The sequence below is a fragment of the Muscardinus avellanarius genome, assembly GCF_963383645.1.
Source record: "Muscardinus avellanarius genome assembly, chromosome: X".
NCBI classification, from domain to species: Eukaryota; Metazoa; Chordata; class Mammalia; order Rodentia; family Gliridae; genus Muscardinus; species Muscardinus avellanarius.
In genome coordinates this window covers 110,519,966-110,544,982 of record NC_137792.1, presented here as the reverse complement: position 1 = coordinate 110,544,982, position 25,017 = coordinate 110,519,966, and the positions used below count along the sequence as shown (strand labels likewise).

The following is a 25,017-nucleotide window of genomic DNA, read 5'->3' as shown; positions in this document are numbered from 1 at the left end:
TTTCAAAATAAAAATTAAAGAGCTGGGCATAGTGGCACATGCTTATAATCCCAGTTCTTGGGAGGCTGAGACAGGAGGATCAACAGATTCGAGGCCAGCCTCCAGAAGCTTAGTGAGGCTCAGAGCAACTTATTGAGACCCTGTTTCCAAATACAATATAAAAAAGGTCAGGAGGTGTAGCTCAGAGGTAGAAGACCAGTGAGTTCCATTTCCAGTGCCACAAAAAAAAATAAATGAATAAATATGTTTTAAAAAATAGGGCTGGGGGTATAGCTTGAAGGTAGAATGCCTTAGGGTGCAATCCCCAGTACAATAATTAATAATTAAAGGAACTCAATCAGTGTGTCTGTCTATCTAGCTGGGCATAATGGCACATGCCTGTAATCCAGTTCTTGAGGCTGAGACAAGAGGATCTCAAGCCAGGCGTGGTGGCGCATGCTTGTAATCCCAGCATTTGGGAGGCTGAGACAGGAGGATCGAGGTTCCCGGACAGCCTCAGCTACTTAGTGAGGCCCTCCGCAACTTAGCGAGACCCTGTTTCAAAATAAAAAATAAAAAAACAGGGCAGGGGGTGTAGCTCAGAGGTCAAATGCCCCTGGGTTCCATCCCCAGACCCACAAAACAAGAGGATCTCAGGTTCAAGGACAGCCTCCAAAACTTAGTGAGGACATCCGCAAATTAGCAAGACTATTTCAAAATAAAAAATAAAATAGGACTGGAGGTGAAGCTCAGAGGTAGAATGTTCCTGGGTTCAATTCCCAGTACCACATACACACAAAAAAAGTGGTTAGACTTAACCTTTTTATGAGGACATCATATGTATTCATAAACATAAATATGTCTATTTATATACATGCTTGTATACAAATGTATACATATTACATACATATCTGCCCACACATGTTGGTATATATCTACATGATTTAGTCACCAAAGTGGCCAATAGTCTACAAAGAAAAAACTAGTCTCCATACTCGGCAAATTAACTCTTCTACAGTTCCCAATCTTACCATAAAATTTATGTTTGTAGAGGAAAAAACAATACAGCAAATATAGAAATAAAACCAAAAGCAAAGGCCCACAGAAAGAGATAAACATCACTCTCTCTTTGGTCAAATATATGTTTATTCTTCTTCACTGTGTTCAATTCATTTAATTAGTCTTTATTATGTACCAAGTGTAACAAGTGAGCCAGGTACAGTGCCAAGTCTATAATTCCAGTATTTGGGAAGCTAAGAGAAGAGGATACCAGGTTCGTGGCCAGCCTTAGCACTCAGGCCCTCCACAACCTAGTGCGAGCCTGTTTCAAAATAAACAATGATATGGGGTTGGAGATATAGTTCAGCGAAAGAATGCCATGGGGTTCAATCCCCATCACCACACAGACACACACAATAACACAAAACGAGTCCAGGCTCAATCTCCAGAAAAGGTATACATCCAAGCACAAATACCACATTTATTTGTAATTTCAGCAAAAGATATGCCAATTATAAATGCAAATGACTAAGGAAATGAGATCAGAGCCGCTGGCCACATATAGCAGTACATGTTTAGTACCTATCATGAGCCAGGTAAGGTGGTGCAGGCCTATAATCTCAGTATTTGGGAGGATAAGAGAAGATCGCAAACTCAAGGCCAGCCTCAGCAACTTAATGAGACCCTATTTCAAAGTAAAAAAAAAAAAATGTAAAAAAAAAAAAAGGGCAGTAGCTTAGTGGTACAACAATCCTGGGTCCAATATCCAACACCACAAAAAAATTTCCTATCATCAAATCTGTATTAGCATGCATGAGCCCTGGGTTTCACTCTTTAGCACCAAGAGAACTATAACTGTACTTAAGTTTTACTCAAATTTGCTCAAAATATAAAGTTGAAATTAACAAAGTTTTACCTACCTGAGAAAGATCAATAAAATGATTGGCTTCTGCCATGACCTTGACTCGAAAGTTCGTGCCATCATCTGGACTCAGGGCATAACAGAATACCTGAAAGGCAGCACAGCCTGTATTTAATAACCTCGGTTCAAATCTTTCCAAAGGCATTGAGTTTAACTCTAAAGTGAAATAAGCCACCAAAGTGGGTTTAAAAAAAAGTGATTGTAGATAAATACTTATCTTACCTCAAATTTATCAGGATTATGCATGCCTGGGATAGACTGCATGAGGTGAGAAGTAGGGTGATTCCCAAAATCAGAACTCACATATCCTACACGTAGCCGACCATCACTGAGCTTCAAGTCTTTAGGATGTTCATAGGGTGGCTTATGAAGGACATTAATCTAAAGACAGAATCAGTGCTCCTTAGTAGAAGCTACAGTTAAGTTTTCATCTAAAAGAACTAAAAATAAGCTGAGTGTGGTGGTGCACACTCCCAGTACGTGGGCGGCTGAGACAGGAGGATTGAAGGTGCGCGGCCAGCCTCAGCAACTTGTGAGACCCGATTTCAAAAGAAAAGAATAAAATCAGGCTGGGAGTGTAGCTCAGAGGTAGAATGCCCCTGGGTTCAATCCTCAACACACACACACACACAACCCCCCAGGCGGGCGTGGTGGCGCACACTTGTAATCCCCACGCTTGGCAGGCTGAGACAGGAGGATCACATGGGTTCGAAGCCAGCCTCAGCTACTTAGTGAGGCTCTCAGCAACTTAGTGAGACCCTGTTTACAAATAAAGTAGAAAATAGGTCTGGGAGTATAGCCTGGAGGTACAAAGCCTCTGGGTTCCACCCCAGTACCACCAAAAAAAACAAAAGCAAAAACTAACAAACAAAAAAAACCCTAAAACCAAAGTCAGAGTACTTGGGAGGCTAAAACAGGAAGATAACAGATTCGCAGCCAGCCTCCACAAGTAGTAGTAAGTCTCTTGGCAATGTAGCAACACCATTTCAAAACAAAAAATAAGGACTGGGAGTGTAGTTCAGAGGTAGAATGTCCCTGGGTTCAATCTCTGGTACCACACACACACACACACACACACACAAAAACCCCCTACACTTCTTACCTATTGAGAGGCTTGCCCTGAACACTTAATTTAAAAGTCATTTCATACAGCCAGTATGATGCAACCTTAGTGGTTTATGGAATATGCTTCATACCTGACCTGTTCCTGAGACCTATGATATAGCCTGGCCTGAGCAAATCTAAAACTTATAGGAATAAAGTGATGTGGACAGAATATCTACAGTGTTTTAGAAAATTCCTCACAGAACCAGTATTGTACGGGGATTGCAGTCGGGGCATTCTACCTCTGAGCTACAACCCCAGCTCCTTTTATTGGAAGGGTGAGACAGGAAGATCACAGGTTCAAAGCCAGCCTTGGCCACCTAGCAAGGTTCTTAGCATCCTAGCAAGACCTTGTTTCCAAATAAGAAATAAAACCGGTCTAGGGGTATAGCTTGGAAGTAGAATGCCTCTGGGTTCAATCTCCAGTACCAAAAACTAAAAAAAGATATAGTAGGGCCGGGGCCTAGTAGCTAGGAGTCACAAAGCCCCTGGGTTCAATTAACAGCACACACACAAAAAATGAAATTATACCTAGCATTTCTAGTCTCTATGACCCATAGAAATGTTCAACCTTTGGACAAACAGTGCTCTAAATTCACAAAGGTGAGTATGAATTCCACACACTTTATAAATATTTATGTTGTTTGACTTAATGGAAAACATCACCATCCCTTTGTTAGTGCCTAAGAATTCTACTCTATGGAACTGAGCGAGTTATGCTCAAAACAGTACAAAATGAAAAGGGCCTCTAAGGCAAATGACAAAGATTTCTCAATTCGTATGGTGTTCCCCTTAGAATTCATGAAGCCATATATCGGGTTTGCGTAAGTTTCGGTATCTACATGTTAGTTTACAACAAAAAGATTAAACTAAATAAAAACGCATACCTTATCCAAGCAGAGGTTCCCATGCCTCTCAGCAATAGCCTTCCTGAAGCCATGGGAAAGAGGATACAACATACTATGATGAGGATGCACAGAAGGCAACCTATTCTTTTCTAACTGGTCAGCTACAATACTGACCAACTTCTTCATTCGCTCATCATAGTCTGTCCAATCACAGACGATCTAGAGGAAGAAAAACAAGTTACTATCTAGGAAACTGTACCCCAAGATTTAATATTCTAGTGTTTTGTGTCTAAATGTCAGATACGCTATTAAAAAACACTTTCTAGTCAGGCTTGATTCTAGGACGTGAAAGTTAAAGAGTGTTTACAACACTGAAAGCCAATTATTTGACCCGCTATTCTTTACCTGTAGGCAGTGAGCCAAGTTACAATAGGCATCGGGAAAATCAGGCTTCAGTTTCAGAGCCGTGCGGTAAGAAGCTATTGCTTCTGGAATATTCCCTGAATCCTGGGAAGAAATAAAGTAGGATGATAAGCAGTTTACTCAAATAAACATCTGTGCTAAGATGCACATATCATATTAAACAGCAATACCTTATGAATGGAAGCTAGATTGCTGTGGGCGTCTGCAAATGCAGGGTTAATCTGGATGGCACGAGTGTAACACTGCAAGGCTCCCTGAACATCCTGCATCTCCTTTAGCGTGTTTCCCATATTAGAGTAGGCATCAGCAAAGGTAGGACTGATTCTGAAGAAGACAAAAGCTTTGTTTATATAGTACAAAACCTTTAGCTAGGCATGTTGGTGCACACCTATAATCCCAGTACTTGGGAGGCTAAGATAGGAGGATTGCTGGTTTGAGACCAGCCTTAGCGATTTAGCAAGACTCTCCGCAATTTAGCGAGATCATATTTCAAAAACAAAAAAAAGCCGCGTATGGAGGCATGCATTTGTACACCTTGTAATCGGGAGGCTCAAACAGGTGGCTCGCAGGTACATGGTCTGCCTCAAAAACCTAATGAGGAACTCTGCAACTTAGTGAGACCCTATTTCCAAATAAAACATAAAACAGAGCCAGGGATGGAGCTCAGAGGTAGAATGTCCCTGGGTTTAATCTCCAGTACCACACACAAATAATTAAAATTTAAAAATAAAACAGGGCTGGGGTTGTAGCTCAGAGGCAGCATACCCTTGGAGCTGAGCTTGCTGCACGTGCCTGTCATCTCAGTACTTGGGAGTCTCAGCAAGTAGTAAGACTCTCTCATCAACCTCGCGAGACCCTGTTTCAAAATAAAAAGCCAGGTATGGTGGCACACTCCCATAATCCTAGTACTTGGGAGGCTGAGACAGGAGGAGCACAGGTTCAAGGACAGTTTTAGAAAGCAGTGAGACTTTCATCAGCCTAGCAAGACCCTGTTTCAAAAATAAAATTAAGCCGGGCGTGGTGGCGCACGCTTGTAATCCCCACGCTTGGGAGGTGGAGACAGGAGGATCGCGCTGGCTTAAGAGACAATGTTTCCAAAATAAAAAGTATAAAAAATAGGTCTGGGAGTATAGCCCGGAGGTAGAAGCGCTTCGAGGAACCCCAGTACCACAAAAAATTAAAAAAATAAAAAAATTGCCGGGCGTGGTGGAGCACGCTTGTAACCCCCGCGCTTGGGAGGCTGAGACAGGAGGATCGCACAGGTTCTAAGCAAGCCTCAGCTACTTAGTGAGGCTCTCAGCAACTTAGTGAGACTCTGTTTCCAAATAAGGTATAAAAAAAGGTCTGGGAGTATAGCCCGGAGGTAGAAAGCCTCTGGGTTCCACCCCCAATACCACCAAAAAATAAAAAATAAAAAATAAAAATAAATTAAAATAAAAAATTAAATTAAAATAGGGCTAGGGAAGCCGGGCACAGTGGCGCATGCTTGTAATCCCAGTCTTCAGGAGGCTGAAAACCTGAGGACCGCAGTTCACAGACAGCCTCAGCTACTTAGTGAGGTCCTTGGCAACTTAGTGAGACCCTGTTTCAAAATAAAGAATAAAAATAGGGCAGGGGGTGTGGCTCAGAGGTCAAGTGCCCCTGGGTTCCATCCCCAGACCTGCAAAAAATAAAAAAATAAATAAATAAAAAATAATAATAAGGCTAGGGGGTATAGCTGACAAGTATGTCTCCAAGTCCAGTACAAAAGAAACCCTGGGTTCAATCCCGTACCGCCTTTCAAATAAGTAACTCTGGACATGACAGCGCACATCTGTAATTTCAGTAATTGAGAGGCTAAAATCTGGCCGGGCGTGGTGGCACATGCTTGCAATCCCAGCATTCGGGAGGTGGAGGCGGAGACCGGAGGACCACGGTTTGGACTAAAAAATAGGACTGGGGGTGTAGTTCAAAGGTAGAATGCCCCTGGGTCCCATACCCAGTACTGGAAAAAAAATAAAACCAAGCCGGGTATGGTGGCATACGCTTATAAACTCAGCATTTGAGAGACTGAGTCAGGAGAATCATGGTTCACAGGCAGCCTCAGCTACTTAGTGAGGCACTTTGCAATTCAGTGAGACCCTGTTTCAAAATAAAGAATAAAAAATAGGGCTGGGGGTATAACTCCTAGAATACCCTGGGTTCAATCCCCAGTACTGTAAATAAATAAATTAATTAATTAATTAAAATGGGAAAGTTTCAGACTAGCCTTAACCACTTAGCAAGACTACCAGCAACTTAGTGAGATCCTGTTTCAACACAAAATAATTAAAAGGGGTGAGGGTGTAGCTTGGAGGTAAAATAACCCTGGGTTCAATCCCCCATACCACAAATAATAATAATAATAATAATAATAATAATAATAACAACAACAACAACAATAATAAATAGGGCTAATGGTGGAGCTTGATAGTACTAACCAAAACAAAAACTTTCACCCCCAATAATGTTATTTTTTCCTGTTGTTATTAAAAGCCATTTTAAAATCTCAGGTGAGGTGGTGCATGCCTGTAATCCCAGCTACTCCAGAGACCAAGACAGGAGCATCAAGTTTGAAGCCAGCTTCAGCAACTTTGTGAGGCTTTGTCTCGAAATAAAAACAAAAGACGCATGTAGTGGTGCACACCTGTAATCCCAGTACTTGGAAGGCTGAGACAGGAAGACTGTAGGTTTGAGATGGGACTCAGCAACTTTCCCAAGGCCCTCAGCAATTTAGTGAGACTCTGTTCCAAACTGAAAAATAGGGCTAGGAATATAGCTCAAAGACAGAATTTCCCTGGATTTGATCCCCAGTACCACAGAAAGAAAAGAAAAGAAAAGAAAAGAAAAGAAAAGAAAAGAAAAGAAAAGAAAAGAAAAGGAAGGAAGGAGCGAGCCTAGTGTGGTAGCACACGCCTGTAATTCTAGTACTTGGCTCAGACATAAGGATTGCGGTTCGCAGACAACTTCAGCTACTTAGGCCCTTTGCAATTCAAGTGAGACCCTGTTTCAAAAATAAGGAATAAGCCGGGCATGGTGGTGCATGCTTGAAATCCAAGCATTCGGGAGGCTGAGACCGGAGGATCACTGTTCTCGGACAGCCTCAGCTACTTAATTAGGCCCTCCGTAACTTAGTGAGACTCTGTACCCTGTTTCAAAATAAAGAATAAAAAATAGGGTAGGGGGTGTAGCTCGGAGGTCAAATGACCCCTGAGTTCCATCCCCACACCCGGAAAAAGAAAGAAAGAAAGAAAGAAAGAAAGAAAGAAAGAAAGAAAGAAAGAAAGAAAGAAAAGAAAAGAAAAGAAAAGAAAAGAAAAGAAAAGAAAAGAAGAAAGAAAGAAAGAAAATATAGGGCTGGGGGTATAGCTCAGAGGTAGAATGCCCCTCGTGAGAGACAGAGAGACAGAGACAGAGACAGACAGAGAAGAGTGTGAGAGCGCTAGCTGTAGATATACTTCACAGCTAGAGGGCAATCAATTCCCAATACTACAAAAATTTTTAAAGTTGATATTTAAAAAAGCCATCTTAGCATCTGCCAAATGCCACACACTTAAAATTTAAAAGATAATGAAAACCAAAATAAGGATGTTTCTTACCGAATAGCTTCCTTATAATGCATCAGCGCTTCCTGCAGTTTGCCCTGCTGTTGTAGTACACTTGCTAAATTTGAATGGGCAGCAGCAAACTCTGGGAAGACCTATGAGTCAATATCAAAACAAGTAAAATTAAAAAGAAACTCTGCTGAAACAAACTTAACTTCCCACAACACTAAGAACGTTGCTCTAGCACCTTTATACCAATAACCTTCCCACCATCATTTTCAAGACTATTTACTGTTCAAGGCCTACTATCTCAAATTCTACCACACCCTCCCCTAGCTTCAAACATGGAGCGGACCACTCCTTAGGCTGTGCTGAACACAACAATCTCTTCTGAACAATTAACCACACCCAATAACCACCACAGAGCCATTAGATACCAAAGGTATCTACTAGTGCTACTTTCGCTTTAACTGTAGCTTACTCGTTAACATATGCTCAACTATTGGTTTGAACAATTCTCTTGTAAGAGGTAGATGGTATGGTACATTTAACCCTCTCCCTGTAGTTAACGCCTAAATACCCAGATGCCCCACCCTCAACATACTTCTAATGCTTTCCGATACAAGCGAACTGCCTCTTCAATATTTCCCTGCTCTCGTTTGATATTGGCTAGGTTATTCAGAGAGTCTGCATGGGTGGGACATAGACGTAGGGCTGTATTATAACAATCTTCAGCTTCAGCAACCTAGAAAACAAAACAAACTATTAAAAAACTACACAGAAGAATCATCAGGCCCCCACTGGTAATGTTCTAACAACTTTAACAATTGCTTAGTTAAGTCTAATCGCTAGTAACTCAAGAAAATGGCTATTTTTTGGTATTCTTCCCATCAACCAAAACTCCCAAGTAAACCAATTAAGCCATCTCAATACTCAATAACAACAATATGTACAAAAATGACTTTCTTATTTGTACCAGGTAACAACAAAGAAATAAGACTGAGTAAAATCCTTACACTGCCCTTCTCTTTGAGAGCATTGGCTAGGTTGCAATAAGCATCTGGGAAATGTGGTTGCAGTTCAATAGCTCGCCTGTAGGTATCTATTGCCAGATCTATCAGGCCTTGTTCATAGTATACACAAGCCAGGTTGCCATGCACCACTGCATGATTTGGACTCAAGCTTAGGGCACGAAGGTAAGCTGCCACAGCTCTGTAAATAAATAAAACACACACACACAAAATGCAACTTATTTTTATTAGATGCTTTGTTAAAATTAATTCATACTATAGTATTCCAAAATGTATCAGTTAAACTCTAACAAAATGCACCGTATCTTATTCACATACATAAAATGGGCTTTTCTTTGACAACAAAAAAGTTAAAAGTCCAGATTTACTTAGCTTTCTGAGTCGGATCAAGGGAATAATTTAATCTAAGAGTTAATAATCTCAACGGTTTTACAATAAAGAAATTTCAACTGAACGTCCAGTGAGAGGGATAAACACTTTCAAGGAAAGCCAATAAGGAAATTTCAAGCAATAAAATCTGTAAGTAAAATGTAATACACAAGCCGGACGTGGTGGCGCACGCTTGTAATCCCAGCATTTGGGAGGCTGAGACAGGAGGATTGTGGTTGGCAGACAGCCTCAGCTACTTAGTGAGACCCTGTTCCAAAATAAAGAATAAAAAGTAGGGCAGGGGGTGTAGATTGGAGGTTGAATCCTCCTGGGTTCCAGCTCGACCCACAAAAGTAAATAAATAAATAAATAAAGTAACACACTAGGGGGAAAAACATACTAGAAAAGGAAAATGTGTTTCAATAGGCCACTTAAAACATCAGTCCAAATTCTCAAAATATCAAATGAACATTCACTCACCTGTCAAAAATACGTGCCTCTTTCAAGACATTTCCTAAATTGATATAAGCATCCAGAAAATTTGGGTCAAGGGTAACAGCCTAAAAATTACAACACAGTTACTCAGAACAAGTTAGGATTTTACCAGAGTAATTTTCATTTACAGTTCTGAGGTCATTTTAGACCTCCAATTCCATTTCCTAGAATAATTAAAATCTCACTTTTAAAGCTGATTATTTACTTAGTTCCCTCTCACTCTTTACAAAACTCAAAGTTATCAAAATAACTTCTTGGACTGGGGTTATAGCTCAGTGGGAGAGTGCTTACCTAGCATGTGAGGCAGCCTGGATTCTGTCCAGGGCATTGCAAAAACAAACAAGCTTCTCATGAGCCAGGCACAACGGCACACACCTGTAATCCCTGTGAGTCAGGAAACTTAGGAGAAAATCCCTATTCCAGGCCAGCCTCAGCCAACCAACAAGACCCTATTTCCAAATTTTAAAAGTAGCCAGGCACAGTGGCACACGTCTCTAATCCCAGTATTTGGGGGGTTGAGATGACGATCTCAGGTTTGAAGTTAGCATGTAGTCATTTAACAAGTTTCAAAACAAAAGCAAAAAGCTGGGCGTGATGGCACACGCCTGTAATCCCAATACCTGGGAAGCTGAGACAAGAGGATCACAGGTTCCAGGACAGCCTCTACAACTTAGCGAGACTCTCATCAACCTGTTGATGAGTGAGGCCCTGCTTCAAATTTTAAAATATAAAATAAAATAGGGCTGGGTGTGTAGCTCAGAGGTACAATGCCTCTGGGTTCAATCCCCAGTACTAGAAAAAAATAATAAATGCTAAAATAGGGTTGGAGGTGTACCGCAGAGGTAGAATGCCCCTGCTTTCCATCCCTCGTGACACACACACACAACAAAAAAAGAGCTCAGGACGTAGCTCAGTGGTAGAGCACTTGTTTACCATGTGTAAGGCCCTAGGTTTAATGCCCAGTACCACAAAACAACGAAAATTTCATGACTCATATTTTAATAAGAAAAATGGGCCCATTAAGGGGAAAAAATTTAAATCAGGTCAGCTTCACTTTTAATGAGCTGAGTATGTCTAATGATTTGGCCCTATTTTATGTAGAGCCAGCCAGTCCATTACTTCTAAAAAATACCGGCAAAACAGCCAGGCGTGGTGGCGTATGCTTGTAATACCAGCGCTCTGGAGGCTGAGACAGGAGGATCGCGCAGGTTCGAAGCTAGCCTCGGCTACTGAGTGAGGCTCTCAGCAACTTAGTGAGACCCTGTTTCCAAATAAAGTCTAATACGTCTGGAAGTATAGCCCGGAAGCAGAAAGCCCCTGGGTTCCACCCCCAGTACCACAAAAAAAATACATAAAAAATAACGGCAAAACAGGCATTGTGGCACACGCCCATAATCCCAGTACTTGGGAAGCTGAGACAGGAGAACCGCAGGTTCGAGGACAGCCTCAGCAAATAGCAAGGCTCCTGTCAACCTAGTGAGACCTAATTTCAAAATAAAATAAAAATAGATCTGGGGGGTGTAGCTCAGAAGTAGAATGCCCCCGAGTTCAATCCCAAGTAATACAAAAATAATAATAAAAAGTAATGGCAGAAAACAAGCTGCACGCTCTTAGTAAAATGGAAATGTATACTTCAGCTGCATAAATACAACTATAAAACTGTAAGACTTTAGCAAAATATGTACTTAAGAGATATATACTCAGATATGTTACCTCAAATCGATACTAACCATTAAATGGTGTCTCCAAATAGTTCTGAAACTGTCCTAAAATATGGCTGGTATATCTGGAACAGTGAGTGATTCTCAACCTGGCAATATATTGAGAGTTCACTTCCCGCAGGGAGTGGTGGCGCCCGCTTGTAATCCCCACTCTTGGGAGGCTGCGAGATGAGGATCGCGGTTCGCAGCCAGCCTCAGCTACTCAGTGAGGCCCTCTGCAACTTAGTGAGACCCTGTTTCAAAATAAAGAAGAAAAAATAGGGCTGGGGGTGTCGCTCAGAGGCAGAATGCCCCTAGGTTCCATCCCCAGCACCTCAAAAAAAAAAAAAAAAAAAAAAAAAAGAGTTCACTTCTAGCCAGGCGTGGTGGCGCATGCTTGTAATCCCAATACTTGGGAGGCTGAGACAGAAGGATCGCAGGTTTAAGGACAGCCTCAGTTAAGATATTCATCAATCTAGCCTACCCTGTTTCAAAAATAAAAATAAAGCTGGGCATGGTGGTGCATGCTTGTAATTCCAGTACTTGGGAGAATGAGACGGGAGGATCGCAGGTTCACAGCCACCCTTAACTACTTGGTGAATCCTTCTGAAACTTAGGAAGACCCTGTTTAAAAAAGAAAAAATGAAAAACAGGGCTGGGGGTGTAGCTTAGCGGTAGAATGCACCTGGGTTCAACCACCAGCACCCCAAAAATAAATAAATAAAAATTAAAAAATAAAATAAAAATGAAATAGGACTGGGAGGGTAGCTTGGGGGTAGAATGCCCCTAGATTCCATCTCTAGTGCCACATACACACGCAAAAAAGAGTTCACTTCCTTAAATGTTCTCAGGGGGGACTACACAGACTCATTAAATCCAACCCTCTGAAAACGGGGCCAGGACATCCTGATCTATTACAAACTTGTTATATGCAACCAATATAGAGAATCATCAATAAAGAAAGGTATGTTGAGCTGGGTGTGGTGGTGCTCACCCAGAATCCCAGCTCTGAGGCAGAAGGATCTTGAGTTCAAAGCCAAGTTGGGCAACATAGTGAGACATCTCAAAAAAGGAAAGAAAAAGAAAAAGAAAAAATAGAATTACTTAGCTTATTAACAATAAATTTCTTTTAAAAGTGGAGAGGGAGCTGGGCGTAGTGGCGCACGCTTGTAATCCCAGCGCTTGGTAGGCTGAGACAGGAGGATTGTGCGGGTTCGAAGCCAGCCTCAGCTACTTAGTGAGGCTCTCGGCAACTTACTGAGACCCTGTTTCCAAGTAAAATATAAAATGGGTCTGGGAGTATAGCCCGGAGGTAGAAAGCCCCTGGGTTCTACCCGCAGTACCACACACAAAAAACGTGGAGAGGGCTGGGGATGCAGGTCAGTGGTAGAGCATTTGCCTAGCACGTGCTACTAATAAGCTCTGGGGTTCAATCCTAAGTACCACAAAAACAAATAAAAAAATAAAAATAAAGGATATCTAAGGTCTGGGAATGTAGTTCGGTGGCGCAGCCCTTGGCCTATCACATATGAGGCTGTGGGTTCCATCCACAGCACAATGAGAAAAAGTATTCTTATAGTGTAATAAATGTAAACATTAGCCAAAACACTTAAAATATAAAGATAATGGCTAACTGCAAAGACAGCATGATGCACTCATTAACCTAGATTGTCTACAGTAATAGATGTCCATCCTCAAAACATTTTAACTTTTTTTGGAGGGGGAGCACTGGGGTTTGAGGGCAATTCTACCTCTGAGCTACAGCTCCAGCCTTTTTTTTTTTTTTTTTTTTTGAAACAAGGGCTCGCTATGTTGGTGAGGCTGGCCTCAAACCTGTGATCCTCCTGTTTCAACCTCCCATGTACTGGAATTATAGGTGTGTGCCAAAACTCCCAGCTCCATTCTAACTCTTCCTTATGAAAATTTTCGAATGTCCGCCAAAGCAGCCTATAACAAACCCGTAGGTCTCTGCTGTACATCTACAACATTTAATAAATCATGTCAAAGACTAAATATATTCCAACCTATTCCTCCATCCTCCAGATCATTTTAAGGCAAATCCCAGCTCTCCTGGTCAATATGAAAATATTTCAATATGTATCTCAGGTAGAATGCTTTTTCTTCCAAACATAACCACAATACCATTAACATACCTTTAAACAAATCCTTAACATCAAATATCCATTCGGTGGCCCGATTTCTGATTATTTTACAATTTGTCAATATGCCTGAGTTTCATTTAATCCTTAAAATTAAAATATTTAAGCTGGGTGTGGTGTCACACACCTGTAATCCCAGTACTTGAGAGGTGGATCTCAGGTTCAAAGCCAGCCTCAGCAACTTAGTAAGACCCTGTTTCCAAATTAAAATAGGACTGGAGGTATACTCAAGAGTACAATTCCTAGACACACAAAAAAGTTTAATTTAAATCTCCATTTTTCAGCCAGGCATGGTGGTGCACGCTTATAATCCCAGCATCAGGGGAGTCTGAGACAGGAGGATCATAGTTCTCGGACAGCCTCAGGTACTACTTGGTGAGGCCCTCGGCAACTCAGTGAGACCCCGTTTCAAAATAAAGAATAAAAAGTAGGGCTGGAGGTGTAGCTCAGAGGTAGAATGCCCCTGGGTTCAATCCCCACTACCACAAAAATAAATAAATCTCCATTTTCATTCCTACAACTTTTTTTTCTGAACCCAGGATTAAACCCAGGAGTATTCTATCTTTGAGCTACGCCCCAGCCTTATTATATTTTGAAACAGGGTCTCACTAGGTTGCAGAGGGCCCCATGAGGTTGCCGAGACTGGCCTTGAACCTGCGATCTGATCCCAGGCACTGGGATTACAGGTGTGTGGCACTGTGCTCAACTTTGTGATGTCTTTTAACATGTTTTCCTGCCCCATGTATTTCCTATAAATTAGTATTTGAAATTAGAAGCTTAAACCAGATTTTGGGTGTTCCTTTTTTTATTTTCACTACTAGAGATTAAAGGTGTTCCTTTTTAAATTTTCACTACTAGAGCTTAAACCCAGGGGTGCTCTACCACTGAACTGCACTCTCAGCCCTTTATTTTTTGAAACATCAAGCTCAGGGAGGTGGGACACACTTATAATCCTATTACTTGGGAGGATCACAGGTTTGCAGCCCAGTCAGCAACTTGGTGAGGGCCTCAGCAACTTAGTGAGTCCCAGTTTCAAACTAAATTAAAAAATAGCGCTGAGGGTGTAGCTTGGAGGTATTTGTCCCCGAGTTCAATCCCCAGTACCACACACAAAATAGACTTAAAAAATAAAACAAGTTTGGGTTTTTTTGTTTTTGGGGGTTTTTTTGTGGGTCTGGGGTTGGAAACCAGGGGCATTCGACCTCCAAGTTACACCCCCTTCCCTATTTTTTTATTCTTTATTTTGAAACAGGGTCTAAGTTGCGGAGGGCCTCACTAAGTAGCTGAGGCTGCCCTCGAACTGAACTGCTATCCTCCGGTCTCAGCCTCCCAAATGCTGGGATTACAAGTGTGTGCCACCACGCCCAGCTCAAAACAAGAGTCTTAATAAATTACCACATACTAGCCTTGAACCTTTGATCAACCTCCCAAGTACTGGAATTACAGGCCTGCACCACCACGCCCAGGATTGGGCCCAAGGACTTGACTTGCTAGGCAAGCACTCTACCACTGAGCCACATCCCAGCCCTTTTGTTTCTTTGTAAGACTACTTCACTGGTTAATTACATAATTTTATCACAAGGTACCTAATGTCTAACTATCTCTTTTTTCTCATTGATAAAATGTCTAATGTGATAAGAAAAACATTTTTTAATGGTCCTGGCAATTGAACCCAAGGGCACTCTAAGACAAGCTACAACCCCAGCCCTATTTCTTTGTTTGTTGTGGTACTAGGGATTGAACCCCAGAGGCATTCTACCTCTGAGCTACACACCCAGCCCTATTTCAGTTTTTACTTTGAAACAGGGTCTAATTAAGTTGTGGAAGGCCTAAATTGCAGAAGCTATCTCAGATTCTCAGTACTAGGATTACAGGCATGTGTCATTAAGCCTGGCTATTTTATTTTATTGTGGTACTGGGGGTGGAAAACAGAGGCTCTCTACCTCTGGGCTATACTCTCAGACCCATTTTATATTTTATTTGGAAACAGGGTCTCACTGAGTTGCTGAGAGCCTCACTAAGTAGCTGAGGCTGGCTTCAAATCTGCGCAATCCTCCTGTCTCAGCCTCCCAAGCGCAGGGATTACAGCGTGCACCACCACGCCCGGCTTTTTGTTAATTTTTGAAACAGACTCACTAGGTTGCCAAGAGTTTTTGCTAAATTGATGAGACTGGTACTGAACCAGTAATTCTGCTGTTTCAGCCTCCCAAGTACTGGGAAGAATACCTTTTTTTTTTTTTTTTTTTGGTGGTACTAGGGATGGAACCCAGAGGCCTTCTACTTCTGGGCTATACTCCCAGACCTATTTTCTCATTTATTTGGAAACAGGGTCTCACTAAGCTGCTGAGAGCCTCACTAAGTAGCTGAGGCTGGCTTTGAACCTGTGCGATCCTCCTGTCTCAGCCTCCCAAGCGCGGGGATTACTAGTGTGAGTCACCACGCCTGGCCACTTTTTTGAAGAGCAAATTCTCCCATCAATTACTGAGTTATCCTGAGGTACTGAGTTATTCTGAGGTTTTGTCCGTTGAGGGGAGGACAAATATTTATTCTCTTTAAGCTTTTTTAAAATTTACTTTATTTTTTGCAGTACTGGTGATGGAACCCAGGGGTATTCTACCTCCAAACTACAACCCCAGCCCTATTTTTTATTCTTTATTTTGAAACAGGGTCTCACTGAATTGGCAAAGGGCCTCACTACATAGCTGAGGCTGTCCTCAAACCCCATCCTCCTGTGTAAGCCTCCCAAGTACTGGGATTACAAGTATGCGCTACCACACCCGGCTTAAAATTTACTTTTAATTGACAAGTAATAACTGCATATTTACAGGATACAATATGGTTTCTTTGACCTATGTACACATTGTAGAGTAAAACTAACACACCATCTCCTTACCAACTCATTTTTTATGGTGAACCTGGGAATGTTCTATCTCTGAGCTATACTCCAAGCACTAGTGGGAGAGGGGGGGGAGTGTGTGTGTGTGTGTGTTTACTAAGGTTTGGACCCAGAGGCATTCTACCTCTGAATTACACTCCCAGCCCTTTATTTAAAAAAAAAGTTTTGTTTGGTACTGGGACTTGAACCCAGAAGCACAATCTCCAAGTTACACCTCCAGCCCAATTTTCTCTTATTTGGAAACAGGGTCTAAGTTGTGGAGGGCCTCAGTAAATTGCCAAGGCTGGCTTCAAACGTGTGATCCTCCAGTCTCAGCTTCCCAAGTGCTGGGGTTATTTGTTTTTGTTTTTTGTGGTACTGCAGATTGAACCCAGGGGCAATCTACCTCTAAGCTATACTGGTCTCACTAAATTTTCGAGGGCCTAAGTGAGGATGGCTGTGAAGCTGCAACCCTCCTGTCTCAGTCTTAAAAACACTGGGATTACAAGTGTGCGCCACCACACATGGCCTACATATTTTTACTTTATTTTATTGTGGTACTGGGGATTGAACTGAGGTGCATTCAACCTTCAAGCTATACCCTCAGCCCTATTTTAGTTTTATTTTTAAATGGTCTCTCTAGATTGCTGAGAGTCTTACTACTTGCTAAGACTGTCCTCAAAACTGCAATTCTCCTGTCTCAGCCTCCAAAGTACTAGGATTACAAGTGTGCAATACCATGCCCAGTTTCAGCTTTTTTTAATTTTCTTTTTGAAAGAGCCTAAGTTGCAGAATGCCTCGCTAAATTGCTGAGGCTGAAGGCAAACGTGCAATCTTCCTGCCTCATTCTCCCAAGTACTGGGATTATAATCACGTGCCACCACACCCAGCTTGATTTTCAAAAGATACATGAAGCCAGGCATGGTGACACATACTTGTAATCTCAGTCTGTGGGAGGCAGACGGGAAGATCGCAGGTTCAAAGCCGGCCCTGGCATCTTAGCAAGGCTCTCAGTAACCTAATGAGACCCTGTTTCCAAATTTAAAAAAATTGGCCTGCAGTACAGCTTGGAGGTAGAACGCCTCTGAGTTCCATCCCAGTACCACAAAAAAAAAAAAAAAAAGAAATATATAACACCAATCAACTCAAGAGGCAAGAAAGCAAATAATCCAATTTTAAAAAAGAAAGCAGATTTTTTAAGACATTTCTTAAAAGAAGAAAAACAGCCAAGAGAGCGAGACATGGTGGCACAGGCCCATGATCCCAGTACATGAGAGGCAGAGACAAGAGGGCTGCAGGTTCGAGGCCAGGCTCAGCAATTTAGTGACGTGACACCATTTCAAAATTAAAAAAAAAGTCTGGGATGTAGGTAAGGAAGTTCAAAACGCCAATACAAATAAATAACCGAGAGATGCATGAAAAAATGCCTATCTTCAATCATTAAGGAACTGCAAATTAAAACCACAATGACAGTCGGGCGTGGTGGCACACACTTGTAATCTCAGTGCCTGGGAGGCTGAGACAGGAGGATCACACAGGTTCAAAGCCAGCCTCAGCTACTTAGTGAGGCTCTCAGCAACTTAGTGAGACCCTGTTTCCGAATAAAGTATAAAATAAGTCTGGGAGTGTAGCCCGGAGGTAGAAAGCCTCTGGGTTCTACCCTCAGTACCACAAAAAACACATACATACATACATACATAATATATACATAAAAACTCACACTGACGCCACTTTGTATCTGTTAGACTGGCTACTATCAAAATGAGATGAATAGCCGGGCGTGGTGGCGCATGCTTGTAATCCCTGCTTGTAATCCCTGCGCTTGGGAGGCAGAGACAGGAGGATCGCACAGGTTCGAAGCCAGCCGTGCGCGCTGGTCTAGGAGACCCTGTTTCTAAATAAAAAATGTAAAAATAGGTCTGGGAGTGTAGCCCGGAGGTAGAAGGGCTTCCAGGAACCCCAGTACCACCAAAAAAAAAATGAGATGAATAATATTTGCTTATAAAATGTGGAACAAAGGGAATCTTCACATTCTGCTGAAGTGGAAGTATAGCCATTTTGGAAAATAATATGGAGGTTCCTCGAAAAATGTATTCTCCAAGCTTGTAATCCCAGTAGTTGGGAAGCTGAGACAGGAGGATTGCAGGTTCATAGCCAACTTCAGCTACTTAGCGAGGCCCTCCACAACTTAGACCGTTTCAAAATAAGAATAAAGCCGGGTGTGGTAGCGCACACTTGTAATCCCAGTACTTAGGAGGTTAAAGCAGGAGGATTGCATGTCTGTAGCCAACCTCAGCTACTTAGTGAGACCCTGTTTCAAAATAAAGAATAAAAAATAGGAAGCCGGGCATGGTGGCACACGCTTGTAATCCCCACGCTTGGGAGGTTGAGACAGGAGGATCATACAGGTTCGAAGCCAGCCTCGGCTACTTAGTGAGGCTCTCAAGCAACTTAGTGAGACCCTGTTTCCAAATAAAGTATAAAAAATAGGTCTGGGAGTATAGCCCAGAGGTAGAAAAGCCCCTGGGTTCCACCCCCAGTACCACCAAAAAAAAAAAAAAATAGGGCTGGGGATGTAGCTCAGAGGTAGAATGTTCCTAGGTTTAGTCCCCAGTACTGGAAAGGAAGGAAGAAAGGAAGAAAGGGAGATAAAAATAGGGCTGGGGGTATAGCTTGGAGGTAGAATGCCCCTGGGTTTAATCCCCAGTACCACACACACACACACACACAAATGTATTATCTTTTAAACCAGTTTTCAAATAAGTTTCTCCTGGGCTATGAATAAAGTTCAGTGGTAGACAGAGCACTTGCCTAGCAGGGGCAAGACCCTGGTTTCTATTTCCAGCACCATCAAAAATAAAATGTCTCATCTTCCAAATGTGACCAATAAACAGGGCATGGTGGCACATGCTTGTAATCCTAGTACTTCGGAGGCGAAAACAGGAGGATTGCAGGTTCAGGGCTAACATCTGCAATTTAGTGAGACCCTATTTCAAACTAAAACTACAAAATAGGGCCAGGAATATAGCTCGGAGCCCCTAAGTTCCATCCCTAGTGTCCCTAGGTTCCATCCCCAGTACCACAAAAAAAAGGTGACCAATAAATCTTTTTCAGTATAATCATAAACTAACGGGTTTAAGCATATTTAACAAGTTTTAGTTTATTTCAGTTTTTTTTCCTACTGATGTTCAAGTCCTATCTTTAGCCAGTAAAAGCTTCTTGAAATTGTCTGAGTCATTCTGACACAATTAGAGTAAAATGTCAAAGCTTCCTTGCTTTCTGGTATGAGTAGACATTCCAGACAAATTTCCTGCCACCGACTTTCTTTTCCTTGCAATACTGGGGATGGAATCCAGGGGCATTCTACCTCTGAGTGACACCCCCAGCCCTATTTTTTATTCTTTATTTTGAAACAGGGTCTCACTGAATTGCAAAGGGCCTCACTAAGTAGTAGCTGAGGCTGACTGCGAACTGCGATCCTCCTGTCTCAGCCTCCCAAATGCTGGGATTACAAGTGTTTACCACCACGCCCGGCTAATGTTCTCCTTTTTTAAAGTAGAGCAGCCCATGTCAAGAAGCACTTTTAATTGCTACATTCTTTATTTTCTTTTTGGTGGTACTGGAAATTGAATTCAACCTCCCAGCTACCTCCGAGCTACACCCCCAGCCTTATTTTATTTATTATATTTAGACAGGATCTCACTAAGTTGCTGAGGGTCTGTTTCACTAAGTTGTTGAGGCTAGCCTGGAACTTGTGATCCTCCTGCCACAGACTCTGGGATTACAGGCAAGTACCACCCCCATACCCAGCCTAAACTACATTCTTAATGCAAAATGGGAGCTGTCATATGCTATACAACCCAGTAAATACTGCAGTACTGTCAGAGAAAGATATTACGTGGATGGTTACATAAAGGCCTATTATTTTGTTCTTATAAGAACATTCTGCACACATAAGCACTTCATAAATACCAATTATTAATTTAATGACTAACCTTTTCAAAATGATGAATTGCAAGCCAAATCTCCCCTTGTGCATTGAAAACACAGCCAAGATTACTCCAAGCTACTGCAAAGTTCGGTTGCGTCTCAATTGCTTTCAAATAACATGCCTTAGGAGGGGTTAATGAAAGAAGATGGGTGGGGAAGGAGGTAAAGGGAAAAGGGAAAATTTGTAAAGGGGGAAAAAAAAAAGATTGGGGGGGGAAGAAGGTGATATCATTATTCCTTCTCTGACCAGCCAAAAGTGACCCTGCAGCATAGGCTCGCTTGCGCCAAAACTAATGCGCTGCCACAGCTGGCTGCTCCTGCGCCTGCGCCACCGGAACCCAAGTGCAAACCACCATGTTCAGTTCTGTCATCCAATGACCAACCCTTTTACTGGGACTTATCTGGGAGGTCAGTTGCCACGGACTCTAATGCCCTCTTACCCGAACACCTAAGGGCCCTGCTTATGTTTTCAAGTGATACCTACAGGGTACCACTAAAGACTCTACTCTTTCTCAAAGTGTGTTCTACAAAGCATTAAGAGGTACCACTGGAAGAAAAAAAAGACAAAAAAAGACCTCATGATCAAGTAAATTAAGGAAAGAGAAAAATTATTTTACTATAGGACCTCCCTAAGCCTTTAATATTAGTTGGCCATGGAACTCTTATTATATTGCAGTACTAATAAACACATTTTGGGAAATGCTGCTCTAGACAATGTTTCTCACCAACATCAAAACTATGCTACCAAGTCAGAGAAAAATGTTTTTGTGCCAGGTCAAACATAGACCAGCCTTTCAGTTTCCACACTCATGATGCCCCTATGTTCCCAGGAGGCCCAAAGCTGAAACCTCACATGGCAGGATTGCACCTAGGTTGAGGTCCCTGTAATGCGAGCGCAAACATCGCTTGCGCCACCTAACAGCATCGCACTGCGCCATCGCTGCGAACTGCTGCGCTACATAGAACACCCCTAGACGCAGCAAACGGCCAACCAGATCCATTAATCTACTAGACAGGCCCATAGAGAATATTTGTTTAATGAGATTAGTTGGACTCAAGGTATGTTAAAACCCAATTTTATCCAAAAAGGCTACAGAATAGGACTGAGGGAGCCAGTCAATCAGATTACTCATCTAGTCAACCGTTCACAGGGGCTCATTCGCACGCAATGCGCGTTAACGCTGCGCAGCCTTTGCGCTACTGCAGGGTCACAGCGCATCATCAGAAGAGCAGAACGCTGCAATCCAAACAAAGAAGAAAAAAGGAAAAAAAAATGAACAACAAGAAGAGTTAGAAGCTTTTACTAGTAAATTATCTCTAATAATTTTAATATCTTAATTAACTTTTACTTATCTTTGACAGAATTGTGGCTATAGTATAAAACATTCTCTTACATAACTTGCTTGTAAATAAAATTATTTTAAGCTGTTTCTGAAGCCACAAGACAGAAGATTCAGGCATGGAGGCAAATTGTTTTGCTGTGGCAGTTACAAACCCGTTACCATATTTCTCATCATGTGACTTTTCGGTGCGTTCCTTGCTGGAAGAGGAGGAGGAGGTTGTGTGTCTGCCCTAGATCCAGGCCTCGAGCTCCCTTCAGCGAGGCACCTTACGCATGGAATAGGAGGTTTCACCCACCTGAAACCTTCTAAATACAATATCAATGGTGAAAAACCAAAAACAAGAGAGAAAATAAAAACAAGATCATTAGTAAAAGTTCAACAAAGCAATTGAAATTCTTTGGATGTCTATTACATATGGGAATGAGGACAGTCTCAAGTCTGTAACATGGGAGACATGCAGAAGGGAGAGGGTTAATCAGGGCTATTGCATACAGCAGGGATTTTTGCTGGAAGAAAGGCTCTTCATTTTTTACAAAGAAAAATTTACTTCCATCTACTAGGAATATGCTGGCTTGAATTTTCGAATGCACTGATTACAAAAGAAATACATTGCATTTCACTCAAGAATATTTTCTTGTTTACTAAGTTCTCACAAAAAACAGAATAACATTTTTCAAACTAGGTGTCTCCAGAGCTCTGAAATAAAGAAGTCAGCAACCTAAGGCAGGCGCAATGTCTCAGCCTAAACCGATCTCTAAAGCTGCAGTGAAGTGCAATTCATGTTAGCTGTCCGCTTGGTGGGGTGACAATTAAGAGGAGCTTATCAAATATTTGTTCTATAAATTACCAATTAGATTTATCAGCTAAGATTGAAATCAATTACGACTCATTAGCTGGAAACCTACATAAGGTTAATCCAAAATGTCAGCAGAATTTATGAGCTATGCACGTCAACTAGTGCCTTTTAGCATGAGATGGTGCTGAAACGCCTTCTCCCTCCCTGGATGAAGCAGTCAAACAGACAGCTACGCTGCGCATACACTCCACGCATGAGCATGCGCGTGGGGCTCAGAGCGACAGGTGGGAGTTTCAGAAGCATTCTGGTTTCTCCCGACTCCTCACCCCTGCAGCGCGGTTGCGTAAGGTGGCTTGTAACAAGACAATCGCATTTATAATTTAGTTGTAAGTTATACCAAAAAGCTTTTCAGTAACCCAACCTGGTGTTCAAATTCGTTATTTGGAAATAGAATGCTAAAAGCCACCTTTCCACTTTGGCAAGTTTTCTTTCGATCAGTCCATTTCCCAAACAAACCAGCTTTATCCTTCTGACTTTTTTTAAGGAGGTGGGGTGGGGAGGAATAAAAGAAGGAAGTGAGGAGGGAAAGAAAGTAGACGACTAGGACCGGAAAAGAGGAGAAAGAACTTGGGGAAGGAGTAGGGACAAGAAGGGAAAGGATATTCCAATTATTAATTTGCAATCATTTTAACAGCCTTTCTTCCACTGTAAAAAGGGTGAGGAAGATGAAGGGAGGAAGGTTAAATAAGAATCTTAAATGCCAGTTACAGGGTAACATTTGGATGAGATTCTTCTCCACTTACAAGCCACAAAGGACTTAGAAGAACAGCATTTTCAATGGCACCTGCATCATATGGGAGTCTTGAGCCAAATCACAGGTGCTCTGCTTATCACCAGCAGGCGAGCCTCAGATTTGAAGGAATGTTATTTATTCCCACATAAGATCAGGACAGAGCCCATTGTTATAAAGATGATCTAGCTCAGCAGAGAGGCTCCGCAATGTTCAGGTTCTTGCTTTACCCCAGGATTTAGAACAGAAATGCCAAAGCCTGGCCCTGCTCTAGTCTGAGGCGAGTCATGCCGACAGCTTTTCTCAGTTTCATAGGGCTGTTTTGTGAAGATAGCTCAATGAGGAGTTGAAGACTTGGCAAAAAGTACAAGTTCTCATAACACTAATGTTTCAATGTATTCTATCAAACACCTACCTTGGCTTCTTCCAAGCGACCCAGGGCTTTGAGCAGGTTCCCCAGGTCACTGCGAACACAGTACAAATCCTAAAAATCAGAGATACTGTCAGTAATTATATTCTGCTTTGCTCATCAAAAAGATCTTGAAATCACTTCTATGCATCTAAGTCCGTGCCATTTTATCGTCAACAGAAGATACTGCTTAACAAACTCAAGTTCAAGACCATAATTCCACAACCCCAAATCCCAAAACCCCCCTCGATGGTTTAATCTGACCCAAACTGACATGATACGATAGAATTTATTCCTCACTTAGTAGAAATGCTCATATCTTTTGCTGTAGCAATATGAATATGTATAAAAGTGTTTTGCTATAAGGTACTCCTCTATATCCAGCTGAGAGTTTTACATGTGGTATATTTTCTAAAATCCTAAAAACTCTGAATTTTGTGTGTGTGGTACGAGGGATTGAATCCTGGGGTGTTATACCTCAGAACTACAGCCCCAACCCTTTCATTTTGAATCAGGGTCTCAGTAGGTTGCTGAGTCTTGCAAAGTTGCAGAAGCTGGTTTTCGTGTGTGTGTGTGTAGCACACATTACACATTACTGGGGATTGAACCCAGGGGCATTCTACCTCTGAGCTGCACACCCAGCCCTATTTTATTTTTTATTTGGAAACAACAAGGGTCTCAGTAAGTTGCGGAAGGCCTCACTAAGTAGCTGAGGCTGGCTGTGAACCTGTGATCCTCCTGTCTCAGCCTCTCGGGTACTGGAATTATAGGCGTGCGACACCGTGCCTGGCTAAAACTCTCAATTTCGAAATGCGCCTAGCCTCACCAGTTGCAGATAAAAGACTAAGGGATGTTACAAGAGCCTCTCCTCTATACAAATGTCAGCTGTTAAAAAAATGATTGAATATTTATTCAGCTATTTTATTCAGGGTTATGATGAATCACTCCTGCATCAAGGACCAAAAATTTTCCATAGCGGAAAAACAGTGCTGCACTTAGCAAGTGATTACCTATCAACAAACCTACCCTTTGGCTCTCAGGCATATTTAGAAACCTTGACTTCATTTCGCTCTTCGGCAAAAGGATTACCATCCAACCACAGCCTCCATCCTGACACCTGCCACCAGCTTACTCATTACTATTAAGTACCATCAGAGCTGAGTGGGTGAATAATGAAAAGCAGTTGACTCTGCTTTTTATTAGCAGCTCAATTGTGTTGCTA

The 25,017-nt window shown here is 42.0% G+C and overlaps 1 protein-coding gene across 2 annotated transcripts in view; it reads right to left on the bottom strand.

Annotated features, from left to right (window-relative positions):
• Positions 1–25,017, bottom strand: part of OGT (O-linked N-acetylglucosamine (GlcNAc) transferase) — a gene marked incomplete at both ends in the record, with an annotated part of 58,750 nt that overhangs the window by 22,218 nt on the left and 11,515 nt on the right. For both annotated transcript variants that reach the window (XM_080718343.1, XM_080718342.1), the window contains 11 exons: positions 1,899–1,988; positions 2,123–2,281; positions 3,892–4,071; positions 4,258–4,359; positions 4,446–4,599; positions 7,893–7,993; positions 8,443–8,583; positions 8,855–9,050; positions 9,719–9,798; positions 20,463–20,579; positions 23,802–23,870. In XM_080718343.1, the coding sequence (XP_080574469.1) occupies positions 1,899–1,988; positions 2,123–2,281; positions 3,892–4,071; positions 4,258–4,359; positions 4,446–4,599; positions 7,893–7,993; positions 8,443–8,583; positions 8,855–9,050; positions 9,719–9,798; positions 20,463–20,579; positions 23,802–23,870 (1,389 nt within the window). The remainder of the gene's footprint in view (positions 1–1,898; positions 1,989–2,122; positions 2,282–3,891; positions 4,072–4,257; positions 4,360–4,445; positions 4,600–7,892; positions 7,994–8,442; positions 8,584–8,854; positions 9,051–9,718; positions 9,799–20,462; positions 20,580–23,801; positions 23,871–25,017) is intronic.